General features: G+C 38.6%; 1 protein-coding gene and 1 long non-coding RNA gene across 6 annotated transcripts in view; one reads left to right on the forward strand and one right to left on the reverse strand.

The window, feature by feature from the left end:
* CBLL1 (Cbl proto-oncogene like 1) lies at positions 1-19,539 on the reverse strand. Of its 5 annotated transcripts, none has more exons than XM_019451171.2 (6): positions 19,429-19,539; positions 12,942-13,109; positions 9,583-9,683; positions 8,850-8,933; positions 6,101-6,174; positions 1-3,558 (listed from the first exon to the last, which is right to left on the reverse strand). In XM_019451171.2, the coding sequence occupies exons 1-6, from the start codon at positions 19,475-19,477 to the stop codon at positions 2,523-2,525; spliced, it is 1,512 nt and encodes a 503-aa protein (XP_019306716.1). In that variant the 5' UTR covers positions 19,478-19,539; the 3' UTR covers positions 1-2,522. The 5 variants fall into 5 exon arrangements, with proteins under 5 accessions (XP_019306716.1, XP_019306719.1, XP_019306717.1 ...); XM_019451174.2 differs by lacking the exon at positions 19,429-19,539 and adding an exon at positions 18,414-18,540 and having other exon boundaries at positions 9,583-9,680; XM_019451172.2 differs by lacking the exon at positions 19,429-19,539 and adding an exon at positions 18,414-18,540.
* Positions 18,663-26,879, forward strand: part of LOC109268061 (uncharacterized) — a 12,961-nt gene continuing 4,744 nt past the window's right edge. The window contains exon 1 of the long non-coding RNA XR_002080443.2: positions 18,663-18,766. This is a non-coding gene — a long non-coding RNA (uncharacterized LOC109268061). The remainder of the gene's footprint in view (positions 18,767-26,879) is intronic.

Genomic DNA, 26,879 nt, shown 5'->3' on the forward strand with positions numbered 1-26,879 from the left:
TAGTATTTATGCTTCCATTTTATTGTTTTTAAGAATTAAACTGCCACCTCAGTAGTCTTAAGAGCAATATAATGAAACATACATACATTTAATTTAGACTTATGTCCATCATAGCTTCAAAGGCTTCCCTGAAATAAGGCTGGGATTCACATCTTTTTCCTTGAGGAAATAAACACTAACAGTAATTTTGTTATCCTTCTACCCACCAACCCTCATTCAAACAATAACTGGATGAATTCAAGTCTAACGCCATTTAAAAATTTTGTCTGCTACAACACATTCATCTGATCTGCCTCCCTGCATAACACGTATTTTTTAAACCTAACTGAAAATAAATCATTTTTTAAAAAGTCTACAAGAATTCTCTTAAACATGTGGAAGTTTATCATGATACTAATTATTTTGTCCAATACATAGGCTAAGTGGTTTCATACCACATTCGACTCTAGTGAATTTCAATAAAAACAGGAGCGCTCCTCATAAACAGTTGAGAAGCCCTAAAAGGAATTTGGCTATTTTCTTATCACAAGAAACAAAGAATGGTATTGGATTTTTAACAGTAATATTTTAACAGCTCCTAAATAGGGGCATGAAAAGGAATCAAGTTTGCACCAGTCCAAGTACCTACAGTAATATGATAGAAGCACTCACCACCACCAGTTCATACTATTTCTTATTTCACTCCCATGCTCCTAATAACAAGAATTTCTCACTAGATATATTGCATTAACACTGGACTCTCAAATTGCTAGATGTGAAAAAATCACTCAACTTAAAAAAAAAAAAAGAAAAAAGCGTCTTAGTTATTTCCGGCCGGTCAAGGTTGAAATAATCATTTCGCCTATCTCTAACTTCAGCTCTAAGTTCAGAGACGACTCTGCATCTCATTATCCAAGATGAGAAACTGTTTTGCCTGTGTCTGACAGAATCCAATGGTAAATTAGCCATCAGCTCACCCTTTGTCAAAAAGAAATGTTCTAAATGTACGCACTACAAACTATTTAATAAATGACATCTGCATACTACGTTTTTCATTTTTATATTATGCACCATTTTAGGGGGGAGGAAATACTTCACAGGGGTTTACTCAAAGGATATAGGACCATACCCTAAGAATGTTGATTTATACACATGAGTTCCATATAAAATGTAAGTGGTCATCTTAGCTGGACTGTAGCAAGCCCCTATAATGCAAATGCTGACTCTAAAGGCACGTTATAAAGCTCTGAAAATCACAATTTAGTCGTTACTTTTCTCCAATACAAACAAAATCATCTGGTAGTCTTCACTGGTGACTCCATTTTAAAATGTTCCCAGTTTCATACTGCTTAACCCATAAAAGGAACAGGAAATTATAGTCTTAAAATTTCAAGTTAGAGAAAAAAAAACCTTATCACACGGTAATGAAACCTGAGCAATGCAAGTCTGTGATTACAAGAATGTCCCTCATTAATACAATATTCCTCTACGGCGTTCAAATTGTACTTTAAAAACCCAATAAATAAGAACCCACCTAGAGCACAGGATCCAACTCCACCACGAAATGAGGAATTACATAAAGTCTATTCAGCCCTAAATACTTAGTTTGAGACAATGAGCAGAGTAGAACACTTTATCTAGAGAACACAATTTAAACAGTTCTATAAAATAATGTTACGTAAGATTAGTAAATGTGGTGCATCATGTGATTCCAACCATTCAGGAAAAAACGTTAATGAGTAACAGTATCCCCCAATAGCTTGGAGCCTGTAGAGTCAATTACTTTGGCCAGATCTTCCCAAAGAATTCCTAATGCCTTTTAATGTTATGAACATCAATATATCTTAGTACTGGAATTCCAATGTATTTTGGTGCTCCTGAGGCTGCCTAAAAATGAAAAGGCATCCAAGTGAAGTGCATTATATACTTAATATACCTCAAACTTTCAGTGCCTAAAATGTGAAATAATTCTCTACCACTTAACAGTCTGCCTTACAGTAAATTCTAGTAGATTTTTACTTTTAGGATTTTATTGTAACTTTGGGAAATTAGTGGTAAAACATATGGTTTTTAAAAAACAGTATGTGGCTGCACTTAAATTCACATAAAAATAGCATTTTTACAACCATTTTGAAATTTAATCCTTTTACACAGGTTAACAAAATGTATCACAAGAAAAACTGAACACTGGATTGAACAAAAGCACTATTTTTGAAAGTGGAACAATGAAAAAGTCTTCCCAAATTCTTTACAAATGGTCACCTCTGGGTCAATTTACCACACTAGGGGAACAAAGTTGTTAAAATATAGCTGTGCTCAACTGAGCCACTTATCTGCACTACAGTATAGTACTTGAAATCGATCCTAAGGTCAAGATTTAAAACCATTTTTAAGAGACAAGACCCTACGTGTTTTATGGTCACCTCAGGAAGAGGAGCTTCTCCTTCCCAGAACAGTCAAAGCTTAATTAAAAGATTGACTATACATAAGTTTTTGTTGTTTTTTTTCCTCCTCATCATATCTTCAGTTCAAAGCACTATTAATCATTGGTAATACGGTCTATATCTTGTCTGATCTGGATGATGTGGTCCAGGAAGTGGGGTTTGAGAAGGCGGACCCTGCATTCGTGGAGGAGGAGGTGGCCCTCTTGGTGCAGGCCATATACCAGGACTCATTCCTCCTGGTTGTGTAAATGGAGGGCTCAGAGTTCCTTGATCTTCAGTGAACTGGGGTAGAGAGTTAGGATTATAATGGTGAGGAGGGGGTGCAGTTACAGGTGGGCCGCCGTGCTGAGGCGGGGGAGGTCCTGGAGGAGGATGATTCATATAAGGTGGCATCTGGGCAATAATATGTCCAGGGGGAGGGGTTATTGGTGGTGGAGCAGAGGTCATTGGTGGAGGTGGAGCTTGGCTATAAACCAAGTGAGGAGTCCCTGTGGCCTGGGGAGGATGTGGCATTGGATGGCTTATTGGTGGTGGAGGAGGTGGGGGGGGTGCGTAATGTTGCTGTGGAGGCATAATATGATGAGGGTGCGAGACCACTGGTTGGCCCTGATATTCAGGATGGTGGTGAGCAGGTGCTGGGGCAGGAGGTGGTGGTTCTCTAGCACCTGAATTGGAGTCATCCTGAATAGGGACAGTTATTAAATTGCTGTGTTTTCTTGTTGAAATACGAAAGGTTTCCTGACTGACCGAACGAGGAGGAGGTGGAGCCATGGCCAATTCTGCTGGCGGAGCACGGATATCCTCGTGTGGCTGGTTATAGTGCTCGTGTGGCACGTGCTGCAACGGAGGTGGCGGCATCATGATGTGCTGCTTTGGCGGAATATGGCTCATGTGGTGCTTGTCTGGCGGCATTATAAAACGATCGGGGATTTCAGCTGGTGGTGGGGCGATAGGAGGATGGACGTTTTCAAGTGAAGCACGGGGAACAGGTTTTCCAGCTCTCATGTGGCGGTGGTTGATATGCGCCTGTAAGTCTCTCTGAGACAGGTAGGTTCTCTTGCACCCTTGAACAATGCTACACATGAAGAGAGAACCTCGCGTACACTGCTCGATCCGCTGAACGGGATCACTACAGCTGAACGAGAAGGGGAAAAAACGATTTACTAAAAGCAGACCAGAAAAATACTGCACAAACTCTCACAGATATGCCTGTTCTTGAAATCTGTTGTGGGAACTGCAAAAGTTCACAATTACAAGTTGCAGGGACCGTAAGTGAACCTTTAATCACTGCCACTCTGTGGTCTGTTGGCTTCACATTAAGCATCCACCCTTCTACCGACCTTGGAACTCTCCATACAAGTAAAAAATTAAAAGTTGTTTATCAAACAAGAGTATGTTTTAAGAAAAGACCTATTGTTCCTAAGACACAGAATTATCTGATTGTCTCAAACAAACTCTATGCTTTGCATCCATTTGCAAAAACAGCCAGAAAGGATGAACCAAAGGTCTGTCATAGTCATGGAATTCACACTTGTACAGTATTTACGGAGCAACAAGGATTTGCTGAGCAAACAATATGAAGTAAAAGACGCTGCAAGGACTGCAAAAATGTGTAAGATCATCCTCATCGACAGGGTTCTTGACATTAAGCAACGTAAACTATTTAAATTCAAACCCTATCAGGAGTCCCTGAGGGAAGAATTATCAGACAATTTTACTACAAAAAAGTATGACCCCCTCCTTTCTAAACCGTAAGCACTAAATTTAACTCAGCATTTTCTTAATGACTCAGGGTCAAAATTATAACTCTTTCTCACTCACTATATTTAATCCACACTTGCCTTTAGAGTCTTTTGAAATAGTGGAAAGAGGACTGAACCAGGAATCAGAAGAACGGGGACCAAGTGCTGGCTCTGTAATCTTGGAGAAGTCACTTAATCTTTCTGTTTATTTCTTCATCTGCAATATGGGTTAAAATATGTACCCTAACAATGTTTTTTTGTTTTTGTTTTTTATCTACTTTGCCCTACTTAAAAGAATATCCTTGGGATAACTGAAAACAATGAAAGTGGCAGAACTGAATCACTAGTTAAGCAAGGAATCACTACATATGCATGGATATAGGCTATTATCACGGAATATGTGTATCAGGTCATCTGAGACTATGTTAAATGGCTCTATATTCCTGAGTTTGAGCTGTGTCTCTATTTTCACCCTTGCTGTAAGGCTGGCACTCCTTGAGACTAGCAGGCTTCCCTTTAGTGGCCATGGCACAGTTCTCATTTGTTTGCTTCTAATATGCTGTAAACTCAGAAAGGTCTCCACGGTAACAGGAATGTAAGACACTTTCTTTTGGGTGGTGTTTAAAAGCAACAGTATATAATATTTGTATCAACTTGGGTTGCCATTTCTTCACTTCCTGATCTGAGTCAGTTGAGCCAGATAGGCTTATGTTCTCAAATAGCTAAGTGCCGACCAGTGAGGTGCTTACTGGAGTTACTTTCAATATCTTGAAAACTAAATTCCCTTTTCCATATTACCATTAGAACACTTATTGAATCATCCTCTCTCTCTCTCTCTCTCTCTCTCTCCGTGACGCCAATCTTCCTACACCATAAAAAGAAATCATCCCTTATAAGTGTCCATAATTGTGTTATCAACCCATACTACAAATCTTGGGATAGCTTCTGACACAGGTCATAAGGAATCTCAGAAGTCTACAACTGTTCCAAGGAAGTTGGTCTCAAAGCTTTCTCAAGTCTTCTATCAGGGGTTCTAAACTGGTATAAAAAGTTATCCTGGATCTTTCAAGACCATACCGAACTGGATCAGTATCAACCAATACCTCTAGATCTTTATAACTTGTCTGAGCCAATACCATGATGGTGCCCTAAGATATACTCAAGACATAAATAATAAGATTTGCAGGTAGTACATAAGAGCTTATACTTACCTAGTACTTATTATATGCTAGGTACTATAAATATAGATGTATGGACCTACTAGTTTAGTTCTAACAACACAGAGACGTAGATGCTATTTATTAACTCCATTTTACAGATGAAGAAACAATCTGTCACACAGCTAATAAGCGGCAGACTAGGGATCTGAAGCCAGGAATTGTAATTCCAATCGCTGCTTGATACTACCTCTCTAGTGTCCCATCAGAGAAACAAAACAAAACAACCGTTTTGGTTTATAACACTAATTTTGTGATGACACATGTACTTGTTTGGGCTAATGTGAACACTCAGATAATAGCTACCTAGCCTTATCCTAAGGAGAAGGCTAAGGCCAACTCTAGGCTCACAAAGAAAGGTTAGCCATGTCTACATATTTGATATCCTGCTGCTGACTTACATCATACTCTGATCTTTAACCTAGATTACAATTCATTACATCACAAACTTTTATTATTTAAAAATCTACTAATGGGGCGCCTCGGTGGCTCAGTCGGTTGAGTGTCCGACTTCAGCTCAGGTCATGATCTCGCAGTCTGTGGGTTCAAGCCCCGCTTCAGGCTCTGTGCTGACAGCTCGGAACCTGGAGCCTGCTTCAGATTCTGTGTCTCCTTCTCTCTCTGCCCCTTTCCCGCTCGTGCTCGTGCACTGTCTCTCAAAAATAAATAAAAATGTGAAAAAAAATAAAAATAAAAATAAATCTACTAATAACCTTACCCTGGACACATCTTATCTCCTTTTTTTTCATGTAAAATTGCACAGTCATAGCAAAACACATGCTTGCACGGAATCTGTGAACAGAGACATATTACAGTTAAGCATACTAGAACAACTTAAACTATTTCCATAAAAAATAACTGTAAGCACAGTAACCTGGACATAAAAGGCACCTGAGAATTGCTCACTATGATAAACATTTATTAAGTACTAATTACAGAAAAGCAACAGTTAACCTTTTTTCAGTAACAGAGCCCTTTGAGATATAATGAAATATTTGGCCTTTCCCCCAATAAATATATATGTATGCATCTGCTTACATTTCTCCAAGTATAAATGCTATGAATTTCATCCGTAGTTCCTATAGAGGTAAAGCTCCTGAAGAAGCCCACACTATCCAAAGCAATCTACAGATTCATTGCAGTTTTTCCCAGAACACAAAATCCTAACGTTTATATGGAACCACAAAAGACTCCAGATAGTCAAAGCAATCTTAAGAAAGAACAAAGCTAGAGGTACCACAATCCCAGCTTTCAAACTATACTATAAAGCTATAGTGATCAAAACAGTACGGTACTGGCACAAAAACAGACACAGATTAATGAAACCGAATTGAGAGCCCAGAAATAAACCCATGCATATACAGTCAATTAATCTACGACAAAGGAGGTAAGAATAAACAATACAGAAAAGGCAGTCTCTTCAGTAAATGGTGTTGAGAAAACTGAAGAGCTACATGCAAAAGAATGAACTGGAACTGGACCACTTTCTCACACCCAACACAAAATAAACTCAAAATGGATTAAGGACCTACATGTATGACTTGAAACCATAAAATTCCTAAAAGAAAACATACGCAGCAATCTCTTAGTAAACTTAATAACATTTTTCCAGATGTCTCCTCAGGCAAGGAAAAACAAAAGCAATGGAAACCATTAACAAAATGAAAAGACAACCTACTGAATGGGAGAAGATATTTGCAAATGATATATTCAATTAGGGCTTAATACCTAAGATATATAAAGAACTCATACAATTCAACACCAAAACCCCCCATGCCCAAATAATCAGATTAAAAAATGGGCAGAGGACCTGAATAAACATTTTTCCAAAGAAGACATACAGGTGGCCAACAGGTACATGAAAAGACGCTCAGTATCACTAATCAGAGAAAAGCAAATCAAAACCACAATGAAGTATCACCTCACATCCGTCTGAATGGTTAGTATCAAAAAGACAAGAGAAACATGTTGGCCAAGATGTGAGGGAAAAAAAGAACCCTCACGCACTGTTGGTTGGAATGTAAATTGCTGCAGCCACTATGGAAAACAGTATGGAAGTTCCTCAAAACTAAAAATTGAAGTACCATACAATTCAGTTAATTCCACTTCTGGGAATTTACCTGAGGAAAACAAAAACACTAATTCAAAAAAAGTATATGCACCATTATTGCAGCATATTATAATAGCCAAGAAAAAAAAGATGCGGTACATATACACGATGGAATATTACTTAGCCATAAAAAAGAATGAAATCTTGCCATTTATGACATGGATGAACATAGAGGGTGTTATGCTAAGTAAAGTCAGTCAGGCAGAGAAAGACAAATACCATATGATTTCACTTATATGTGGAACCCAAGAAACAAAACAAACACAACAACAACAAAAAGAGAAACAGTCATAAATACAGAGAACATACTAGGGCGGGAGGCAAAAGCAAAGGTGATTAAGAGGTACAAACTTCCAGTTATAAAACAGAGAAGTCACAGGGATGAAAAGTACAGCATAGAAAATACAGTCGATTATATTGTAGTAACTTTGTATGCTGAAAGACGGTAACCACCCTTATCACGGTGAGCACAGTGTAATGTACATAATTGTTGTATCACTATGTTGTACACCCAAAACTAACTTAATATTATAGATCAACCATACTTCAATAAAAATTTATAAAGTAAAAAGTAAAAAAAATAATTAAAAGAAAACTCCCAAAGAAGAATACCATAACCATGTTCTATCTTATCCTGTTCCTCCTGAAACTGTGTCAAGCAGTGAAATAACAAACACCTCCTACATTTAATGTAAGTAGCATTCTTCCCTGGCAGTTAATGAACTTATAAAAATCTAAAAATAAATCAGAAGGACACAGTAAAATGATGTTAGACCATTTTAAAACTCATAGTCCATTACTCTTATTTAGCTACGCTACACAGCAAAGCAAGAGGGCCCGATCCATGCCCTCTACCAGGCAGACGTTACTGAATTCAATTTTTTTCAAATACAAATACAAAACTATCTTTTAAAGGAGGATATGTCAAAATTACTATAAAATTACAACTAGAGTTATAATTGTTTTTAATGATTAGAATTCAATTCTATTTGAATTATTAGTATTATTAGTTTTACATTAAAAATTATAGCCTTCGGAAATAAGTAACTGACTTTGTTGTTTAACAAGAAAACAATTTTTCCTTAATAAACCAGAATAAATATCCACTAACATGTATCAAACAGTCCAAAGAAATTCGTTTTCAGAAGTTAGTTAATTTTCAAGCAATTCAAGAATTTGTCAAGATAATTATATTAAATGCATGGTATCCCCAAATTTCCCTTGTCTATTCCATACTTAATTAAAATGTCACAAACTTAGTCATTAGACAGTGATAAACCCACCTACTTAAATTTCAGAATCTCATCTCTACACAAAAGTTTACATTTACTAAAACATTTAATTTAGTTATACTTACCATTCGCCCATAGATTTTAATAGGCAATCCACACTTGTCACAGAAATGAACTGGCGTATCATCTTTTTCACCTAAGATGTTTATCTGTTGAATGATATAATTAAAATTTTCTTTTTAAGCATCTCTAAAAATTGTACTTATAATTTTTGCAATGAATTGGTTAGTATTTTATAAAAGTTGTTAATACAATTAGAAATAAAGGTTTCTTGGCATAATTCCCACAATTCCACATGATTAGCTGTGCCCCCATTAGTTTCTTTTTTCTGTTTACGGTTATTGATTTTACTTGACTTTACTGAAAATTATTTCAAATTATTTTTGAAAATAGTGGAAATAGGGCATTAATAAACAGATGATTTGAGTGTGCTTAAAAAAAGCGTAATACCTGTAATAAAAGTTCATACCATTCTTTAAGTATTCTGATTATTCTAATAAAGTATTTAAAGTATTTTGCTGTTCTGGGGCACCTGGGTGGCTCGGTCAGTTGAGCACCTGACTTTGGCTCAGGTCGTGATCTTGTGGTCTGTGAGTTCGAGCCCCGTGTCGGGCTTTGTACTGACAGCTCGAAGCCTGGAGCCTCCTTCAGATTCTGTGTCTCTTTCTCTCTCTGCCCCCACCCCTCCACTCTCTGTCTCTGTCTCTCTCTCAAAAATAAATAAACATTAAAGAAAATATTTTTTTATATAATAAAATATTTTGCTGTTCTAATAAATTTTTTTATTTTTAGTTTTACCTGGAAGTCCCAAAAAAGGTGTCCAGGAAATCTTCGCTGATTTCCAAACAGTTCGCCACCTTTACAGTCATACCGTTCTTCTTCATTATAATCAAATCCTTCTGAGAAAAGAAAGTGTTCTGAGAAAAGAAACTTTTCAAATCCTAAATTTCATTTTGGAAGTACATGTACATGGCACCACAGACCTGTTCACCCAAAAGCCCATCTGATGCCTTTCAAAGCTCTTCTAAGGACAAGATAATCAAGACTAGTTTAAGTCATTATAACATCAGCTAGAAATGATCTTGGCAACCATCTACTCCAACTCTCTTATTTTATAATTGGGAATACTGCAGTATGGAGACCTATAGTAACTCAATACATAGATTAAGTGGGAGAGCCAGGAACAGACTTCAGAACACTTCACTCCCATTCAAGTGCTCTTATTAATTCACCAAACTCTCTCTAGTATAAACCTTTATTAATTACCATCGTCACACTTGCCGCACAAACTTTTAAGATACTGATCACTTACTGTAATCTACCTACAAAAGTGGTTATCATGCTGCAAGAGGCTGATTTTATTGCCAAAAGCATACAATGAAAATATAAAGAATTCTGCAGGTTTTTCTTCTTACAACTAAGCAAATTAGGTATCCTCTCCTTCAGTCTTAAAACTGAAACTGATTTTAGAAATAAGAACATATTCATACTTCATCTTTTCAATTAAAACCTCTCTCTGGTTGATCACCCAAACAGCAGAAGCCATATCATATCTAGTCACAAGTATCCTCCTCTCCACTATATGTATCAATAAAATTATGAAGATCATATGGGCTCAATTTCTCTGACCTTGATGGTAAGCATCTCATCTCATACAAAAGAAGAGAAAACCAATGGACAGTCCAATGGTAATTCTTGGTAGAATCCAATTACCTAAAGTAAAGGTGAGAAGGCAAATCTATCCCTCCAAAATGCCAGGCTTCTCATGACTCTTTAGGCCCTAGAACTGGTCAACAGTGTAGACCAAGCGCACAAGTTTTAACTTTACCCACGTGGCTAAATTACAGTACCTGTGTATGGATGTACATATGGACATACACACAAATACAGGGAAGCAAGACTTTCCCAGTGCACTAATCATCTCCAATACAAAGTATACAGTTCAAGGAGTATTCTTAAAAGTTACAAATGAGTGACCCTCGCCTCTTGTATGGCCCATTTATACCTTATAAAAAGCTTCTGTCATCTAAAATTCAAAATAAGGAAGATCAGTTCTTATTAAAATGCTGAGTTATTGTGTTGAACAACAGCCAACAAAATGAGGAGCACAGTAATCATTTTTCAAAGTTGTTCAACCTGCACTCCCACCATTAAAGTATACATGTATAATTGTATAATACCATATTAGTACCCACATCTCCCTATTTTGATCTGCCTAGAAAAAACACCAATCACTTATTATTTTTTACCTGAATTAGTTGAATCAAAAGTAATCAAAAGTTATCTCCAGCCTCAGTTTGTTCTCTTAAAAGAGAAATTGGTAATAGTAGTTCCCTCTAGAAAGGGGTGTAAGCTTAGGGGATGAGAGGGGAGGGAATGAGGGGATATCTGAGAGGAAAAAGAAAAAAGGGGGATTTTAGCTTTTTTGCCTTGTTTGGATTCTGATAACAAGAATGTACTTGCACATTACTGTGTACTTTTTAAAAATTATTAAAAGAAACAAAAAGATCAAAGAAAGGGCACCCTACGTTATGAAGAGTGCAGCAATCGCCCTAAGTTACTACCACCATGATTTAGAACATGTGACTTCAAATGAACTTGGAGAGATACCCTACAATAAAAGGAACCATAAAATGAGGTATAATTAAAACATTTTGATTCCAAAAAAAAAAATAGATAGATTGCTGGAATAGAAGGGAAATCTAGAAATTGACATAAATACTTTAGGCCTTTAATGTAGGATAATAGTGGGATTCTTATTCAGCACAGAAAAGACAGATTATTCAATGGTTAAGACAAATAGCTAGCTGTTTTAGAGAAAAAATAAATAGAGCCAGACTCCACTTTTTTCTTTTTAAATAACCAAATACACGTCCATAAATGTCCCACAGCAGGGATCAGCTAACTTTTTCTGTAGAAAGCTAGATTAGTAAATATTTTAGGCTGTGTAGGCCATATGGTCTCTTGCAATTACTCAACTATGCCATTATAGTGTGAAAGCAGTCATAAACAGTACTTAAATGAATGGGCATGGCTGTGTTCCAAAAAAACTTTACAAAAACAGGGCTGGATTTGGTCCACAGACCATAGTTTGCTGACCCTATACTAACGGGTAAAATGGGAAAATTGTTTTCTGTTCATGAAATAGAAAAAAGGCCCTTCTAAGAATTTTATAAAACCCAGAAGTCATAACAGAAGACTGGATTGGATATCTGATGACACAAAATCTTCAAACTTCACCACAATAAAAATTGGATATATAAAGTGCAAAAGGCAAATGGTGAATATACACAATATGTGACAAAGAGCCAATTTAATAATTTGTAAAGAACTCAGAAAAATCAAGAGAAAGACTACAATACAGAAAAAAATGGTTAAAAGATATGAACAGGTAGACCCTAGGCAAAAGAAATAACCGATACTATGTAAAGATATCCACATAACTCCATTCATAATTAAAGAAATGTGTATCAAAATGAAAATTTTTAAAGGTTAATAGTCCCAATATTAGTGTGTGGGAATATAAATGGATGTTTTTTTTCAGAGCCATTTGACAATATCTGTTAAATTCTAAGATGTACAGATGGATACCATCAAGCTGTAAAATACCCAAATTCATGCAAAGTTTAAATTCAACACCAAGCATACATGCTAAGCTATATGTACAAGGATATTTCCTGCAGCATTGTTTTTAACAGCAAAAAAAAAAAATCAGAAAAATTCTCGATACATTATAGTATATCTATAAATGAAATACCTAAGCCTATTTTCTTAAATGACTACAACTGTACACACTGATAAGGCAAAATTTTAATTGCATCTTACATGAAAAAAGGGCAGTTATATATTAAAAAGTTACTATAAAAAAGTTGTAAAAGAAATTATTTTGGTACAGGATTGTCAAGGTAGGGAGACAAATTTCACTTTTAATATTTTGCTCTCTGAAATGTTATTTAGGTTTTTTTTTTTTTTTTTTTAATGATAGGCAGTGTTACTTTCAATAACAAAAGAAAAACCAAAAATATTATACAGCAAGAGTAAAGTGCATGAAAAATGAAACAGTAAGATAAAAAGATCTTAAATAAATAAGACCACATGGAATATTTGGTGGAATCAGATACAATAGACTTTTGGATCTGTCAGTTTAAACAAATTACCTTCATCACCAGGTGGAGCCTTTGCAGGCATCCTGTTTATAGTCCTTGGAGTTCGAGGTGCAGTTTTGGCTTTGTTCCCTTGTTTGGAGATGAGCTTTATAGGAATTCGTCTTCGAACATCAAGACCACCCAATGATCCAGAACTATTAGTGCCTTGTAACTCATTGTCTACGTCAGAAAAAAAAAAAAAAAGTTGTAATTTCTTTCAGTTTTCCTTTTTGAAGATTATTCTGCTACAGGTATTAAAGTAACATATCCAACATTATCAAGGGCTGAATATCTGGGCTCTGATTTTAAATATTATATATGTTTAAGCATTAATTTTCTCTATACTAGATAAACCCTTAAAGCAATGTTTTTTGAGATGGAACCCTTTAAAGAGTTGGCAAAAACTACAGAACCTCTCTCTAAAAGTAGACAATAAAAATTTCCATGATTCCAGAAGAGTTTACAAAAACATAAAACCTTTATAAGCCCAAGAACTTCTATCTTGAACTATAAGAGATTTTTTTTTTAAAAAAATAAATAAAAGGAAGGAGGAGGAAAAGAAAGAAAACCATCCACATCTCCAACAAGCACACAAAACACTTGTTAAGTTAGAAAAGTGAATCTACATCAGGACAATCAATAAAACAAACAAAAAACTAACAGTGACAATAGCAAAATTAAAAAAGTAATGCAGGGGCGCCTGGGTGGCTCAGTCGGTTAAGCGTCCGACTTCAGCTCAGGTCACGATCTCGCGGTCCGTGAGTTTAAGCCCCGCGTCGGGCTCTGGGCTGATGGCTCAGAGCCTGGAACCTGCTTCCGATTCTGTGTCTCCCTCTCTCTCTGCCCCTCCCCTGTTCATGCTCTGTCTCTCTCTGTCTCAAAAATAAATAAAAACGTTAAAAAAAATTTTTTAAGATAAATAAAAAATAAATAAAAAAATTAAAAAGTAATGCATTGAAAATGAAATTAGTTTTAAGGAAAGTGATTATTCCCTTAAGTGTAAAATAGCTTTTCTAAAAAGTATTCAGGAATAGTAAAGATTATTACACTATTTAGTAGCAGAAGCACACCATGATGTATTTGGGCTATAACCTTTATAGATATATACATGTGAGTGTGTTATTCTAAGCTGCATCGTAATGGAAAAATAGAGTTTAGAAGGATGCAAGGTTTCTGTAATTCAACTAGATCTAAACAAGGGACACTTTCTAAGGCCCTCCTTGTTATTAGCTATTAACTCATTTCCCATGAGTAACAGGAGGATTATTTCATAAAACTGACTCCATTTGAAGGTTAATAGTCTCCTTTTTTTTAAAGTCTATGACAGAATATTATAATACAGAAAATATTCACTTTTACCCACCAAAGGCACAAAGGGAAATGTCCCAAAATAGGAAATGCAAATAAAATAATTTTCAAAAATAGTAACATTTTAAATATGACATACTGAATGAACTGTCCCTGCAGGAAATAGTGCAACCAAGATTGATAGGCCCACTGTCCACATTACATTCAGTAAAGCCAAATCTGAAAGCAGTAACCTAGTACTAATGACCTCCTCTCCAATGCTACTAGGTTTACAGACACATGTTAAATTCACATCAGTTTGCACTCTTCCTGAACAATTATTTTTTTAATTCAAAATAATTTTAATTCAAAATAATAATTCTTAATGATTAATTTAAATATCTTTCAGTCTACTTTCTACTATTACTTTTACAATAGCTAATCCTCAAAGAAAAAATTCATGGAAAGGAAGCATATGGGTAGCTAAAATCTTGAGTTAGGATAAACCCAACTGGATCAACTTTCAGCACTTCACCAAATGTATTAAACCAAGCTGAGTAATGTATTTCATCTGCTTTCTTCTAGTTACTTATGTAAAAGTACCTACAAGCAATGTAATAGCCAAAGGATGGATATGACAGAATCTTTTTTTTTGCTCAAAATGTATTCCTGATTTTTCAATAAATGAACAAAGCAAGCTGATGTAGACAGTTGACAGTTCAATGCTTTCCTTCTGATATTAGGACTCAATGGTTTTACAACTAGGTGAATGACCAAAATACCAACACTTCATCACTGCAAATCCTTTCCCTCCACCTTGAGCAGTTGAGATCACAACAGTTGCTTGCTTAGCCTACCATGACTTTCAGGAGTCCTCTGCCCTTTAACACCTTGCCACCTACCTCTCAGATTGCAAGTCCATAAACAAAGTACAGCATTCAATAGTGATATCATTCTGGGTTTGTCTTTTTTTTTTTTTTAATTAAAAAATCAGAAAATACAGCACAATTTCTTTTTGAATATGTCAACTAAAAACATAAAGCCCATGGATATTGTTACACAAAAAAAGAGAACTGAAGACATAACTAGTCATTTATTTTTATTTTTTAAAGACCGTAAGTAATCTACATCCCACAAGGGGCTCGAACTTACAACCCCAAGACTGAGTCGCAAGCTCTACCAACTGGACCAGCCAGGAGCCCCTATAACTGGCCATTTAAGGTGAATCCACTTTAAAAAGGAGTAACACTTTTATATTATAGTTTTTTAAAGATTTATTTAGAATTTTATCCTGAATTAAAGGAACCAAGAAATATTTTATAAAATTTAGATTGCAGTTACAACTAAGTGCTAATTCTTAAAATGACCAAAGAATGAATCGAGTGCTAACTGGGCGTTTCCTGGAGTAGTTTTTCTGGCAAAATTCTATTAGAACCCTAGAGGATAGCCTTCATTTTATGTTTGAATTTTCAGCATGATCATAAAATCAGTCACTTTTGCATAATATTCAAGGGTTTTATCAATTTCCCCAAGAGCCAGCCTCTCTTAATCCTTTGACATTAAAATCTTTCTCTTAAAATACCTACCCTGTCATAACATCCTCAATCAACTGGCTGACTGGAATTTCCTCATTGGCCAAGGATTTTATTTGTGATTCAAATAGTTATCAAATTCATGTTTATGAATTCCAAAAAAAAAACCTGAATCTTTTGCAAGGTTTGTAATCACAATCAATATACAGTATTTGACACTGTTTCCTGATATGAAGCAAAGATAATGACTTATAAAGAAATTAAACGAAGAGACAAAGGGCTGTCAGTACAGCATGTGACTCTTGATCTACATTGTAAGCTTGAGCCCCATGTTGGGTGTAGACATTACTCAGAGACAAAATCTTAAAAAAAAAAAAAAAAAAAGAATAGAAAATATCTACCAGGGATATCTGAGTAGGAACTAATTTTTTTTAAATGGTCAGCTCATTTGTGAATATTTTCATGTCAGGATGACTCTTACTTTCTCTGGCAATATTTTAACTTAGAGAACTAGGATAATAAATACTCAAGACACACACCCAGCGATACTACAACTTCTTAACATAACATCCTGTAAACTGTGGAACAGGCTTAACTACCAATTCTAGTAATAGGCTCTAATGAGAAGTATTTTGCTAAAGTTGCACATTTGTTACTCTAACACCAAGGTCCCAGAGTTTCAATTCTACAAAATTTCCAAATACTAGAGATTCTTACAGCCTGATTCTTGGCCCTCTGTATTCTCATTCCTTGAGTGATCTCATCCATCCTTAAAATATTAACTCTCTGGTACTAAATCTCAAGTATGTATTTTTCACCCACATCTTTCCTCTGATTTCCACCTGACAACTTCCCTTGTATGTCCCAATACACAGCTCATACTTGGCAGCCCAAAATTTTGTTCCCAAATTCCCAGGTCTCACCTCTACCCCTTTTTTAAAAAGTGTGTTTTCCCCAAATCAGTAATGGGCACTACCTAGGTGATCAAACCAGAAACCCAGGCATCTCTCCTTTCTCTCACAAAGCTCATATTTGAGTTCTACCACCAAAATACTGAATTTGTCCACTCCCCTTCTACTAAACCAAGCCAACTTAACTAAGTCGAGTCTCTCTTCTGGTCTACTGCGATCACCTCCTAAATCATCTATTTTCTATTATTTTTGTCTCCCTCTTTTACACCATCTCCATGAACAAGCTATTGTATTTTTAAAAGAAATTATGTTCCTCCTCCACTTCTGTTCAATGGCTTCGCACAGCACTTAGAATCAAATCTTTATCATGGACTTCAAAGTCTTGTAGGACCTGACTCCTGCCTTCCTTTTCAATCTCAGGGTTCCTTCCGTCTTGCTAACTAAGCTGCAGCTAACTGATCTTCTTTAAGTTTTCCTTCCTCAGAGTCTTTGTATTTGCTAGAAATGCTTTCCTCCTGATCAGTTCCATGACTGGATTCTTCTCATGCATCAGATCTCAACTTATAAGTTCTACTTTTACAGAAAGACCTTCCCTGACCACTCTCTCTGAAGCCTCCACCTATTAGTCTTTACCACAGAACCCGTTTATTTTCTTCAAAGCACTCATCATGATCTGTAATTTTAGGTTTTAAAAACCAAACAAACAAAAACAAAAGCCCTGTTTATGGTGTCTTCCCCAACAGAATGTAATCTCCATGAGGTCAGGGATTCAGACCGTCTTGCTTACCATTGCACCATTCCATCTCCAGACCTACAGGTATCTGGCATATATTACATTGACTAACACTCACTAAAACCATATAGATATAATTTTACATCTATATGTAGAAAACTAAGTAGGTATTTGATGACTGAGAACACCCTAACCAATGCTTAATACAAGAAATATCCTTTTTTTCCTACTTATGATATGGCTGACATAACTATACGGAACACTAACTAACTCCAAGTGCACTCTCATTCAATATCCAAAAACCACAAAGAAGAAAAAGCCAAACAAGACGTAACGAAGAGCGGAGTCATTCTTACTTGGGCATAGAGACGAGAATATCTTGATTTTAAGCTCTCCTTTGTAAACGCCCCCAAATGATGGGTAAGAACCACAGCCGTAGCGCGGGGCATGCTTTGGGCTCAGGCAGAAAAGCCGCTCCGAGTATGATTCCGAAAACCGTATCCGACTCCCTTCTCCCACCTCTAATCCGTGAAGGACCGGAGAGACAATAACGACCGGCAGTGACCACCGCAGCACCCGCCCAAAACTGACTGAGACAGCAGGAAGTCTCTAACCCACTCCCGCGCATCGACACCCAGCCTAACAAGGCTTCCCCGACTCCAAAACTGGAATCTACCCGCCAGTCCCCCAAACTGAGAGCAGAGCACCCGGGACGAGGAAAAAAGGAGCAGAGCTCTCTCCTCCCCACGAGGCCCCCGCCTCCCACCGTCTGGGCTGGGAGCTCAGCAGAACCAGAGAAGTGGCTGTTGCCGGCACCGAGGCGGTAGGTACCGCACCGGAGGGTAGGCCGGGACGCAGCAGGCCCTTGCCGGGCACAGGGAGGGGTCTGTGAGATTTCCTTCTCACCGCCAGACCCCAGTGCTGTAGGGCGAGCGTATCCCCTCTCTGCCCGCTGGGCAGCAAGTCCCAGGCCGGCCAAGGGGGCATGGAACCGGGACCCCCACTGCCTCCGCCTCCTTACCAGTGTGATCCATGATTCGGCTCGCAGGGCACAGTGGGAGCGGAAGTCAACCGCGCCGGAGTCGCAGAGAGCGCGTGCGCGCTACCTTCCGGAGCCCGGGAGGCGGAAGTGCGACCAAGTTGCCTCGGCTTTGGCCTCCGAAAGCTTCCTTCTCTCGTCTACTACCCAACTCCGGTGAGGGAGTCAGGCATAGTTCGGGGAGAGAAAGGACACGCGAAGAGCTTCCAGGTCGAGGTTACTAAGACTCTTCCTCACGTGCTTCACGAGAAAGTAGCCTTTAACTGTGGAAAGGCGACCGACGGGAACGGGGGAGGGGGAGAGCGGTAACAGCCGGAGGCATAAGCTCGCGGCAGGTAAGGCGGCCGCCCGCCCCCGGGGAGCGCTGCCTTCTGGGACTTGTAGTGCGCTGGGGCCCCGGGGCCGGCCAGGCTCACTGCGCAGGCTCGGCCGTTGGGCTGGTCCCACCCCGGCGGGCGGAGTAACGGTTTGGAATCCCCCGGAGTGCGCGAGCGCTGTCTCCTGCACCCAGGGTAGGGAAAGTGTAAACACGCGCGCTCCGGAAGGCGTCCTCCAGTGGGAGGTTGCCCAGGGCATGGTCGAGCTACGAGAGAAGAGAAAGGCTCTCTGCGTATTGTCTAAATTTTGCTTTGTCCTGACCAGCTACGCAGAGCCAACTTGGTATATACCCCCGTTCCCACTAATTAAGTTTCTGATCGTTGAAACACAAAATGCTTGACTAGCACTCGTTTGTGTGTTTTGTTTTGTTTTAGAGCAAACGGTTGTGGCGCTGGGAACCCCCGCGACCACCTAAGGACTGGGCTTAGGGCCGGGTGGCGGGTGAGTGCCCCGCAGCTGCCGCTTCCCCGGGGGACACCGGCTGTAAAGTGCGACGCGGAGCCGGGGGACGGGACGGACGCGGCGTGAGGTGGAGGGAACGGCAGGGCTGGCCGGAAGGGAGAGGTTGAAAAGGAAAGGCCTAAAATGAGGAAGAGAGAGTTAGCACAACAGGCAGTACCTAGTTCCAGTTCTTGGTCCCCGGGGGTTGTGGCTGCGGCTGCCTTCATCGTCCTCAACCAAAACAAAGGAAAGTACCACAGAGTGGTTCCTGGGGACCTTCAGTGCGGTCTCCACCTCGCCGACTTGGCTCATTTGTGTCCACTCCCTTCTCCAGCCCTCTACACTTGATGCTCTCGGATGAGTAGAAAGGAGCAGAATTAGTAGAAAACACGAGCTTGGGAGCCTAGGGATTTGGGTTCTATTCCTGTCGTCCCCTGGTGACGACATCAGTACCTTGGGTTGTTCACGCTTTCGGTGCCAGAGTTCCTGGATCAATAGGAGATTACTATATTGCCCTCTGACAGATGTTGTCACGGTGCCGAATTCTGGATTAAGTATGTGCAGCGATGCGTTGTATCTGTAGTTAGGCAGTAACAGCTTGGAGTCATAAAGATCAGCACTATGAGTGCTCTGTGCTGATCTGGGGCGTGTTGTACTGGGGTCTTTAAAAAGACTGCCCCACTACACCTGAAGCTTTATGAACAAGTTTTTAGGTACAATTACAACCAAGGACCATTGTGAATCAGAATCACCCCTGCTTTTGTTTACATGTAGATTTCTGTATTAGTAAGTGGTTTCCAAGATGCTTTCAATTGCTGGGCTTATTTTTTGTTTTGGAGGTTTGGAAGAAGGAAGCTTAACCATACCTTCCCACTTCTCTAAATACAGTGCTGATACGATGGGTCATTTCTCACCTATTTGAGGTATAGAAGAAGGTAGTTTTCACCTAGGAAGCACTCTTTTTATTTTTTTCTCTCATATTTAGCCTGTCAGCCATACTTCAGATTAATGCAAACCCAGGTTCATAATGATATTATTCGTGTCTGCTGATGCTCATGTTTAAAGAATTAGAGCAAAAAAGCATATTTAAGAATTAGAGCAAAAAAGAGGCTTCAAAGTATGTTTTACATAGTTTAGTCTGTAAATCAGAAGTTGTGTCTGCATTCTTATGGTGCGTGAAGTTATGAAAATTTACTGACAGGACACTCTTTTATTAGATTTCCTGTTGATAAAATGTTAGGTAAAGATCTGTCGAATTATTTGACATGTGTTGCTTTCATGCATTGCTTGCAGCATCTGTGTTCTATATTCATTACCCCCTTAGCTGTAGCTGCCTCATTTTACCAGAGCAGTAGCAGTGTGACAAATTTATCTCTTCACATAAACCGATAAGTGAAACTGTACTTACACTTTTATTACTGCCCTCTGGTATCCATTGCTGGTGATCTCTGTGCTATAACCAGTCACAATTTCTTTAAAAGCTGACATTCTTTTTTTTTTTTTTTTAAGTTTACTTATTTATTTATTTTGAGAGAGACAGCGTGAGTGGGGGAGGAAGAGAGAGAGAATCCCAAGTAGGCTTCGTGCTGCCAGCTGAGAGCCCAACCGCAGGACTTGAACCCACAAAACCGCAAGTTCGTGACCTGAGCCGAAACCAAGAGGCTCAACTGAGCCACCCAAACACCCCTAAAAGTCGACATTCTTATTAGTATCCCCTCCATGTGCCTTCTATGTAATAATCTATCATTATGTTGATTGTTACTTAATCAACTTTTATAAAATGGAGAACATTAAATAAAAAAAAATTAGCATGATTTGAAACAACAAAAAAAGCCGACATTCATATTCATTTTGTAGCATCGTGTTGCCCTAAGGTTTATAAAAACAAAACATCATAGTAATGGGTGATCTAAAGCACTGAGGTGCGGATATTCATCTTACGGACAAACTGTCTGCCAGCCCATCATTTATAAGCTGATGTTTTTAAGATGTTTTAATAGCCTGTCATTTATATAGCACTTAGTTTATGCTAAGAGAAAAGTACAGTGGGTAGCAGAGAGCTTGTTTCCCAGGAGCTTGTCTGAGACTCCTCAATACCAGGTCAGGATGTCTCCTTAATGCTCTTTCAGTAATACCACCCTGTTGTGCCTAACACTGCAAAGGGCAAGAACTGTATTAAATAAAAGTCCCTACAACGACTACACTGGCTAGCATTTATAGAAATAATTAAAAACACATATAATTTAAGTGTTTTGAGGGAATGCAGTGCTGCATACATTCAGAGAAAATAATGAGCAGTAGGACCAAGGGTAGTTAGGTAGACTCTGGAGGGATTTAAGCTGAGCCTTGATGAATGAGGAGGATTTGGAGAGTAGGACAGCAATAAGGCATATGAAACAGGTGAGAGCGAGAGCACAGAGAATTATTGTAACTTCTGTAGAGGACAGCGATCAGCTTGACTTGTGTTGTTGGTCCTCACTTGAGAGTACTGAAAAAGAAAATTAGGTGTGCTTATGCAGAACCTTGAGAAGATTCCAGAGTAACAGTTAAGAAAGCACACCTAGGCTGGCTGGCTCAGTTGATGGAGCATGTGACTCTTGATCTTGGGGTCATGAGTTCAAGTCCCACCTGTGGTATGGCGTTTACTTAATTTTTTTTAATTGAAAAAAAAAAAAGGCACATAAACAAAACCTAACATGGTATATCATTCATATAAGCAACATAGTTCAGCAAGATACATTTGAAAACAATGAGCAGAACTTAAATTTTTTGGGGGGGTGGGGTGGGCAGGGGAGTGAATCAATACTATTGCCTGTAAGAGAAGAACAGTTCACTAGGGCGCCTGGCTGGCTTGCTCGGTGGAGCATGCAGCTCTTGATCTCAAAGTTGTAGGTTTGAGACCTATATTGGGCGTAGAGATTCCTTAAAAACAAAATCTTAAAGAGAGAGAACAGTTGACCAAGTAGCCAGCCAGAGACTCCTGTGATGTCCAAATTGCTAGTAAGTATGAATGGACTGTTAGTAAGAGAAGAACTGATCAGGATAGTGTCCACTATACATCAACAAGTTGGATTAGCAGAAGTAGACGGGAAAGGCAGTAGAATATAGTGATTGGCTAGATGAACTTGAGCGTTAACAACCGGGGGTTCTAAGTCCAGAGCCGTCATTTCCCAGCTGTGAGACTTTACGCAGATTACCTAATCTTTGTGGCTGATTTCCTTCCTTTGTGGAATGGGAATGATGATAACACCTATCTTTCGAGTTGTGAAAACTAAATGTTTTGACCTATCTGGAGCACTTAGTACCTCCTGGCACACAGTAGGCCGTCACGAAATAGTAGTTCTTATTACCAGGGTAGTTAGCTAGAGTCATTGCTTCTTGAGGTGATAGTAAAGATTAAATGAGACAATACTTAGCATACCAGCTGACACATTATTAAATGAATATTAAATGTTAGCTACAATTTTATTATTACCTATTAAAATGGTTGGCGATAGGTTTCGGAGATAGAGTTCCTAGGGCAAATTTGCACCTATCATCATACTGATACACACACAAAGCAAAACTGATGTTTAGCTAAGACTCTGACTTCTCTATATTGGAAGCAGTTTAATTAAATCGGGTTAGTAACCTTAATTCTAGCCCCACACAGTCCCAGCTTCCTCTTCTCCCTACAGGCTCTTGGAACTGAACCCTAAATACCATATTACCCCAGGCAAGCCTTATCAAATATGGCAGCTGGCTTTCCAAACACCATCAAAAACTGAGCAAGAGACAGATTCAGGGAATAAGAAGGAAGTAAAGACTAACAAGGACTAAATATTGCTGATTGAAGGCATTTCCCCACTGTCATTCTGGAAATATATATACCCATTCAGAGAGGAGTACTTTAATCTAAAGTCCTGCAGCCTCTCTCTTCTGAGAAGGCACATTTTGTACTCGGTAACCTTTGAGCTAGATGGACCTACTCCTCCCTCCAGAGCCTCTACTAAGAGATAATTGCCTCTTGTCCTCTACATTTCTGTTCAACTTACTCTTGAAAGAATGCTTAGGATATTAACACTGCTTGATAGCTGTGCCATGTTTTTAAGCAAGCAGTCTGTGATAACTTTCCTAGACTTGAGAAAGCTGTCATCTCAGGGTTCCCTGACCCTAAGCCCAGCTGCCACTGCATCCCAGTTAGAAAAGGATTTCAGGTTTCCCTGGTGTACATGGTTTGTAAATAGGCCCTGTTACTGTTTAAACAAGAGTCTGTCACTATCAGAAATGTACTTTACATCATAGCACAGTACATAAACAAACTCACCTGCATATCACACATGTAAATGTTATAAGTAACTATATGCAGTTCCCTGTGCTGTTTGTTTTCTCTTCTGTCCCTTTAAAAAAAAAATGCTGGTTATGACTCACTAAAATGTCTAAAAGTGCACTAATGACTTGGAATTTAAGTTGGAACCCACTGCTTTACAGCTCCCATGGTGTTTTGAAGAATTTATGCTATTCTAGAAACGTCTGAGAGGAAGGATAAATCTTAACCCCAGGAGGACTTAATTCTTGTGTGGCTGTGCAGAGGGGTGAGGAGGAAGAAGATAGATATCCAAGACCAAAGAATGCCAGGAAGCTCAAGAACAAGGCTATTGGGAATTTCTTTCCTGTAACTGGTAATAGCTACCTCCTCAGAACTGGGCCTCCCCGTGAACAAAAACAATTTCATGACAGTAGATTTAACACCCACTTATACCTCAGTTGAGGAAAACGCCGGGCGTAGATTTAGAATTCTTACTCCTACCTTAAAACCTACCTACCCATCAAGGTTCTTGCTCGTATGCCACTTTCTTCATCAAGCCTTCTCTGACATTCTTGCCACAAGTAATATATATAGTAGAGAAAGTGAATGAGCTTTGGAATCAGGCAGAATTGGGTCCAAATCTCAACTCTCCCTGTGTGATACTGGACAACTACTTAACCTCAATGTCGGTGTCACCGAAATGGGGATAATGATCATTTTTCTTGCAGAATTGTTTTGAAGATCAAAGGAGATAACATCTATGAAGCCTCTTTATGTTGCCTTTACTCGCCAGACAACAGGCCTTCTCTAAGTGTTCATTTCCTTCATTCCTCTTGGTAATTACCGTCTCTTCAAAACATCCAGGAACTGTGTTTCTCCTAAGACCTCACTCTGCTTCATACTATAGCAGCAGGCATATTTTATCTACCCTCCAGGGACAGGCTCCTTGAGGATAGGGTCCATCGGTTATCTATATTTGCACATAATACACAGTATTTAGCAGAAGGCACTTACGAGATATTTTTTGACTTACCAAAGAATATCATCAAAGATAGTGTGGCCCTGTCAAAAAAAAAAAAAAACACCAAACATTTAGAAGTTCTGCACACAAATGTGGCAAACAACTAGATAAAAGCTTACAGTATAAAATAAGTATGATAGGAGGGCACTGACCAGTAGGATTGTCAAGAATTAGTAACAGCTTATTATGACTGTATTCAGAGTTCATTCAATAAAATGAACAGAGAACACTAATGCCAGAAGACAACAGCCTAGGTCTTCAAACATGAAGAAACTCAAACAGCACTACATGCCTGAGTTTTTCCTGAGTGACAAACTATGTGTGTGTGTTTATACATATCAACATATACAACCATGAAGTCCGGCCAATTAGGAGGGAAATTAAAACTAAGAAAGTGAATAATTTTGGTAAATAATTTATTCAACAAGTATTTATTTGGGTCAGACGCTCTTCTAGCTGCTTTGAATATATCAGTGAACATGAGGCACCTGGCTGGCTCAGTCAGCGGAGCGTGTGACGCTTGATCTTGAGGTTGGGGATTTGAGCCCCACACTGGATGTCGAGATGACTTAAAAGTAAACTCTTTAATTAAAAAAAAGGAATCTTATCAGTGAACAAAGTAAATAAGCCTACTTGCCTGTGTGAAACCCAATTCCAAGTGAAATAGGAATTAATGATTTGAATATGTATCTTCACCAATACTGAGCAACTATGGAAATTATGGTTACAGAATAGAATACGAATGTTATAAACCTGAGCAAAATAAACATAACTGAAAAATTGTGAAGAGGTCACAGAAAGCATGTGAATACTAGTTTTCATGAATTGTCTACTTTAACTGTCTAAAATTGGAAAGTAGTTAAAAATATGAAGCCTAACAACTCCAACTTCTGACAGCTTTTCAGAATTTCCTTTCTTAACGTAGAAAAAGCTTTTAGAACACAACACCCTTCACGTTAAAGGAAAAAGTTTTCTACTTCATGTTCTTTTGTTGGATCAAATTCAAGTAAAATTCATTAAAATTAGAATATTTTCATTAAAAATGGCATCTATCATAGAGCAGTCAGGGTCTAACCAGAAACTGCTTTGAGTATTTTCAGTGAGGGAATTTAGTGCAAGGAATTGATTATACAGGTAAAGGAAAATCTAAGAAGCTAAATACGACCAATGAGATAATCTGATGATTAGTACAAGAGCCAGAAGCCACCGAGGGTAGGCTGAGGGGACAAGGGGAGAAAGCAGCGTTACCTGAATCGTAGAGAGCTAGAAAAAACACAGCCACTGTCACGAATAGAGCCCTCACTTCCCTCTTTCTTGTGCCCTCTGGTCTCCCAACAGTCTTTCATTAATTGACCCCAGCCAGATGTTAGCCAACGTAGGAGCCTGGGATATGCAGCCTGGTAGGGTCAAAACCCCTGTGCTGATAGGGCAAGGAACGGTCACACAGGCCCTGCATTGAATATAGAGTACCATGTTATTTTTATAAAAGTATTGCTACCTATCTCCCCGTAGAGATGTATAGATAGCTACACGTGCTGTTTACCTAGTAGCAATAACAGTTATTTATGGGTAGACTGATTTTGAGTGATTCTGGCAACTTCATATTTTTCTGCACTGAGAATTTTTTTAGGTTGGATTTTTAAAAATTTTCATCCACATTTTGATAAGCCGAACCATCAGCGAACATTGGTTTAAAACTATGGTAAATTTAGGCAGAGTTCTAGAATTATGTGTTTTCCAGTATTCTCACCATGTAATAATATGTCAGTTTCTGCAACTGATAAGCTTTTTTTTTTTTAGTGTTTATTTATTTAGAGTGGGAGAGAGAGTGTGTGCACGAGCAGGGGAGGGGCAGAGAGAGAGAGGAGGAGAGAGAGAATCTCAAGCAGGCTCTGCACTGCCAGCACAGAGCCCCAAGCAGGGCTCGAATCCATGAACCAGGAGATCATGAGCTGAGCTGAAACCAAGAGTCAGAGACTTGACTGAGCCACCCAGGCATCTCAACTGATAAGCTTTCAGATTCTACTCAGGTGAGAAGCCTAAATTAAATCTGAGGCCAGTTAAGTATGCATTGTATTTTTGTAACAGCATTTCCCCCATTTCACTGGCAAATATTTTTGTATATCCCAAAGAGTTAACATGGTCACAAAGCTATTATCACATTGTCTCTTCAAAAAGTCAGTGTCATGGGGGGAAAATGTGTAGGAGGGCTTTTCAGATTAATGAGACTAAAGAGCTGAACCAACTAAATGCAATGCTTAAAGCTTCATTTGATCCAGTGGAACTAGAATGTATTATGCTAAGCAAAATAAGTCAGAGA

Source organism: Panthera pardus, unplaced genomic scaffold, assembly GCF_024362965.1.
Source record: "Panthera pardus isolate Hobbes unplaced genomic scaffold, ASM2436296v1 HiC_scaffold_8, whole genome shotgun sequence".
Classification (NCBI taxonomy): Eukaryota; Metazoa; Chordata; class Mammalia; order Carnivora; family Felidae; genus Panthera; species Panthera pardus.

Excerpts from the sequence above, each read along its gene's own strand:
- CBLL1 (XM_019451169.2), bottom strand. The coding sequence starts at position 18,379 with ATGCCCCCTTGGCCGGCCTGGGACTTGCTGCCCAGCGGGCAGAGAGGG. Across the intron at positions 13,110-18,228 it reads GCGTCCCGGCCTACCCTCCG|ACAATGAGTTACAAGGCACT; the intron begins GTGCGGTACCTA and ends TTTCTGACGTAG. Across the intron at positions 6,175-8,849 it reads TTAAAATCTATGGGCGAATG|ATTCCGTGCAAGCATGTGTT; the intron begins GTAAGTATAACT and ends CTCTGTTCACAG.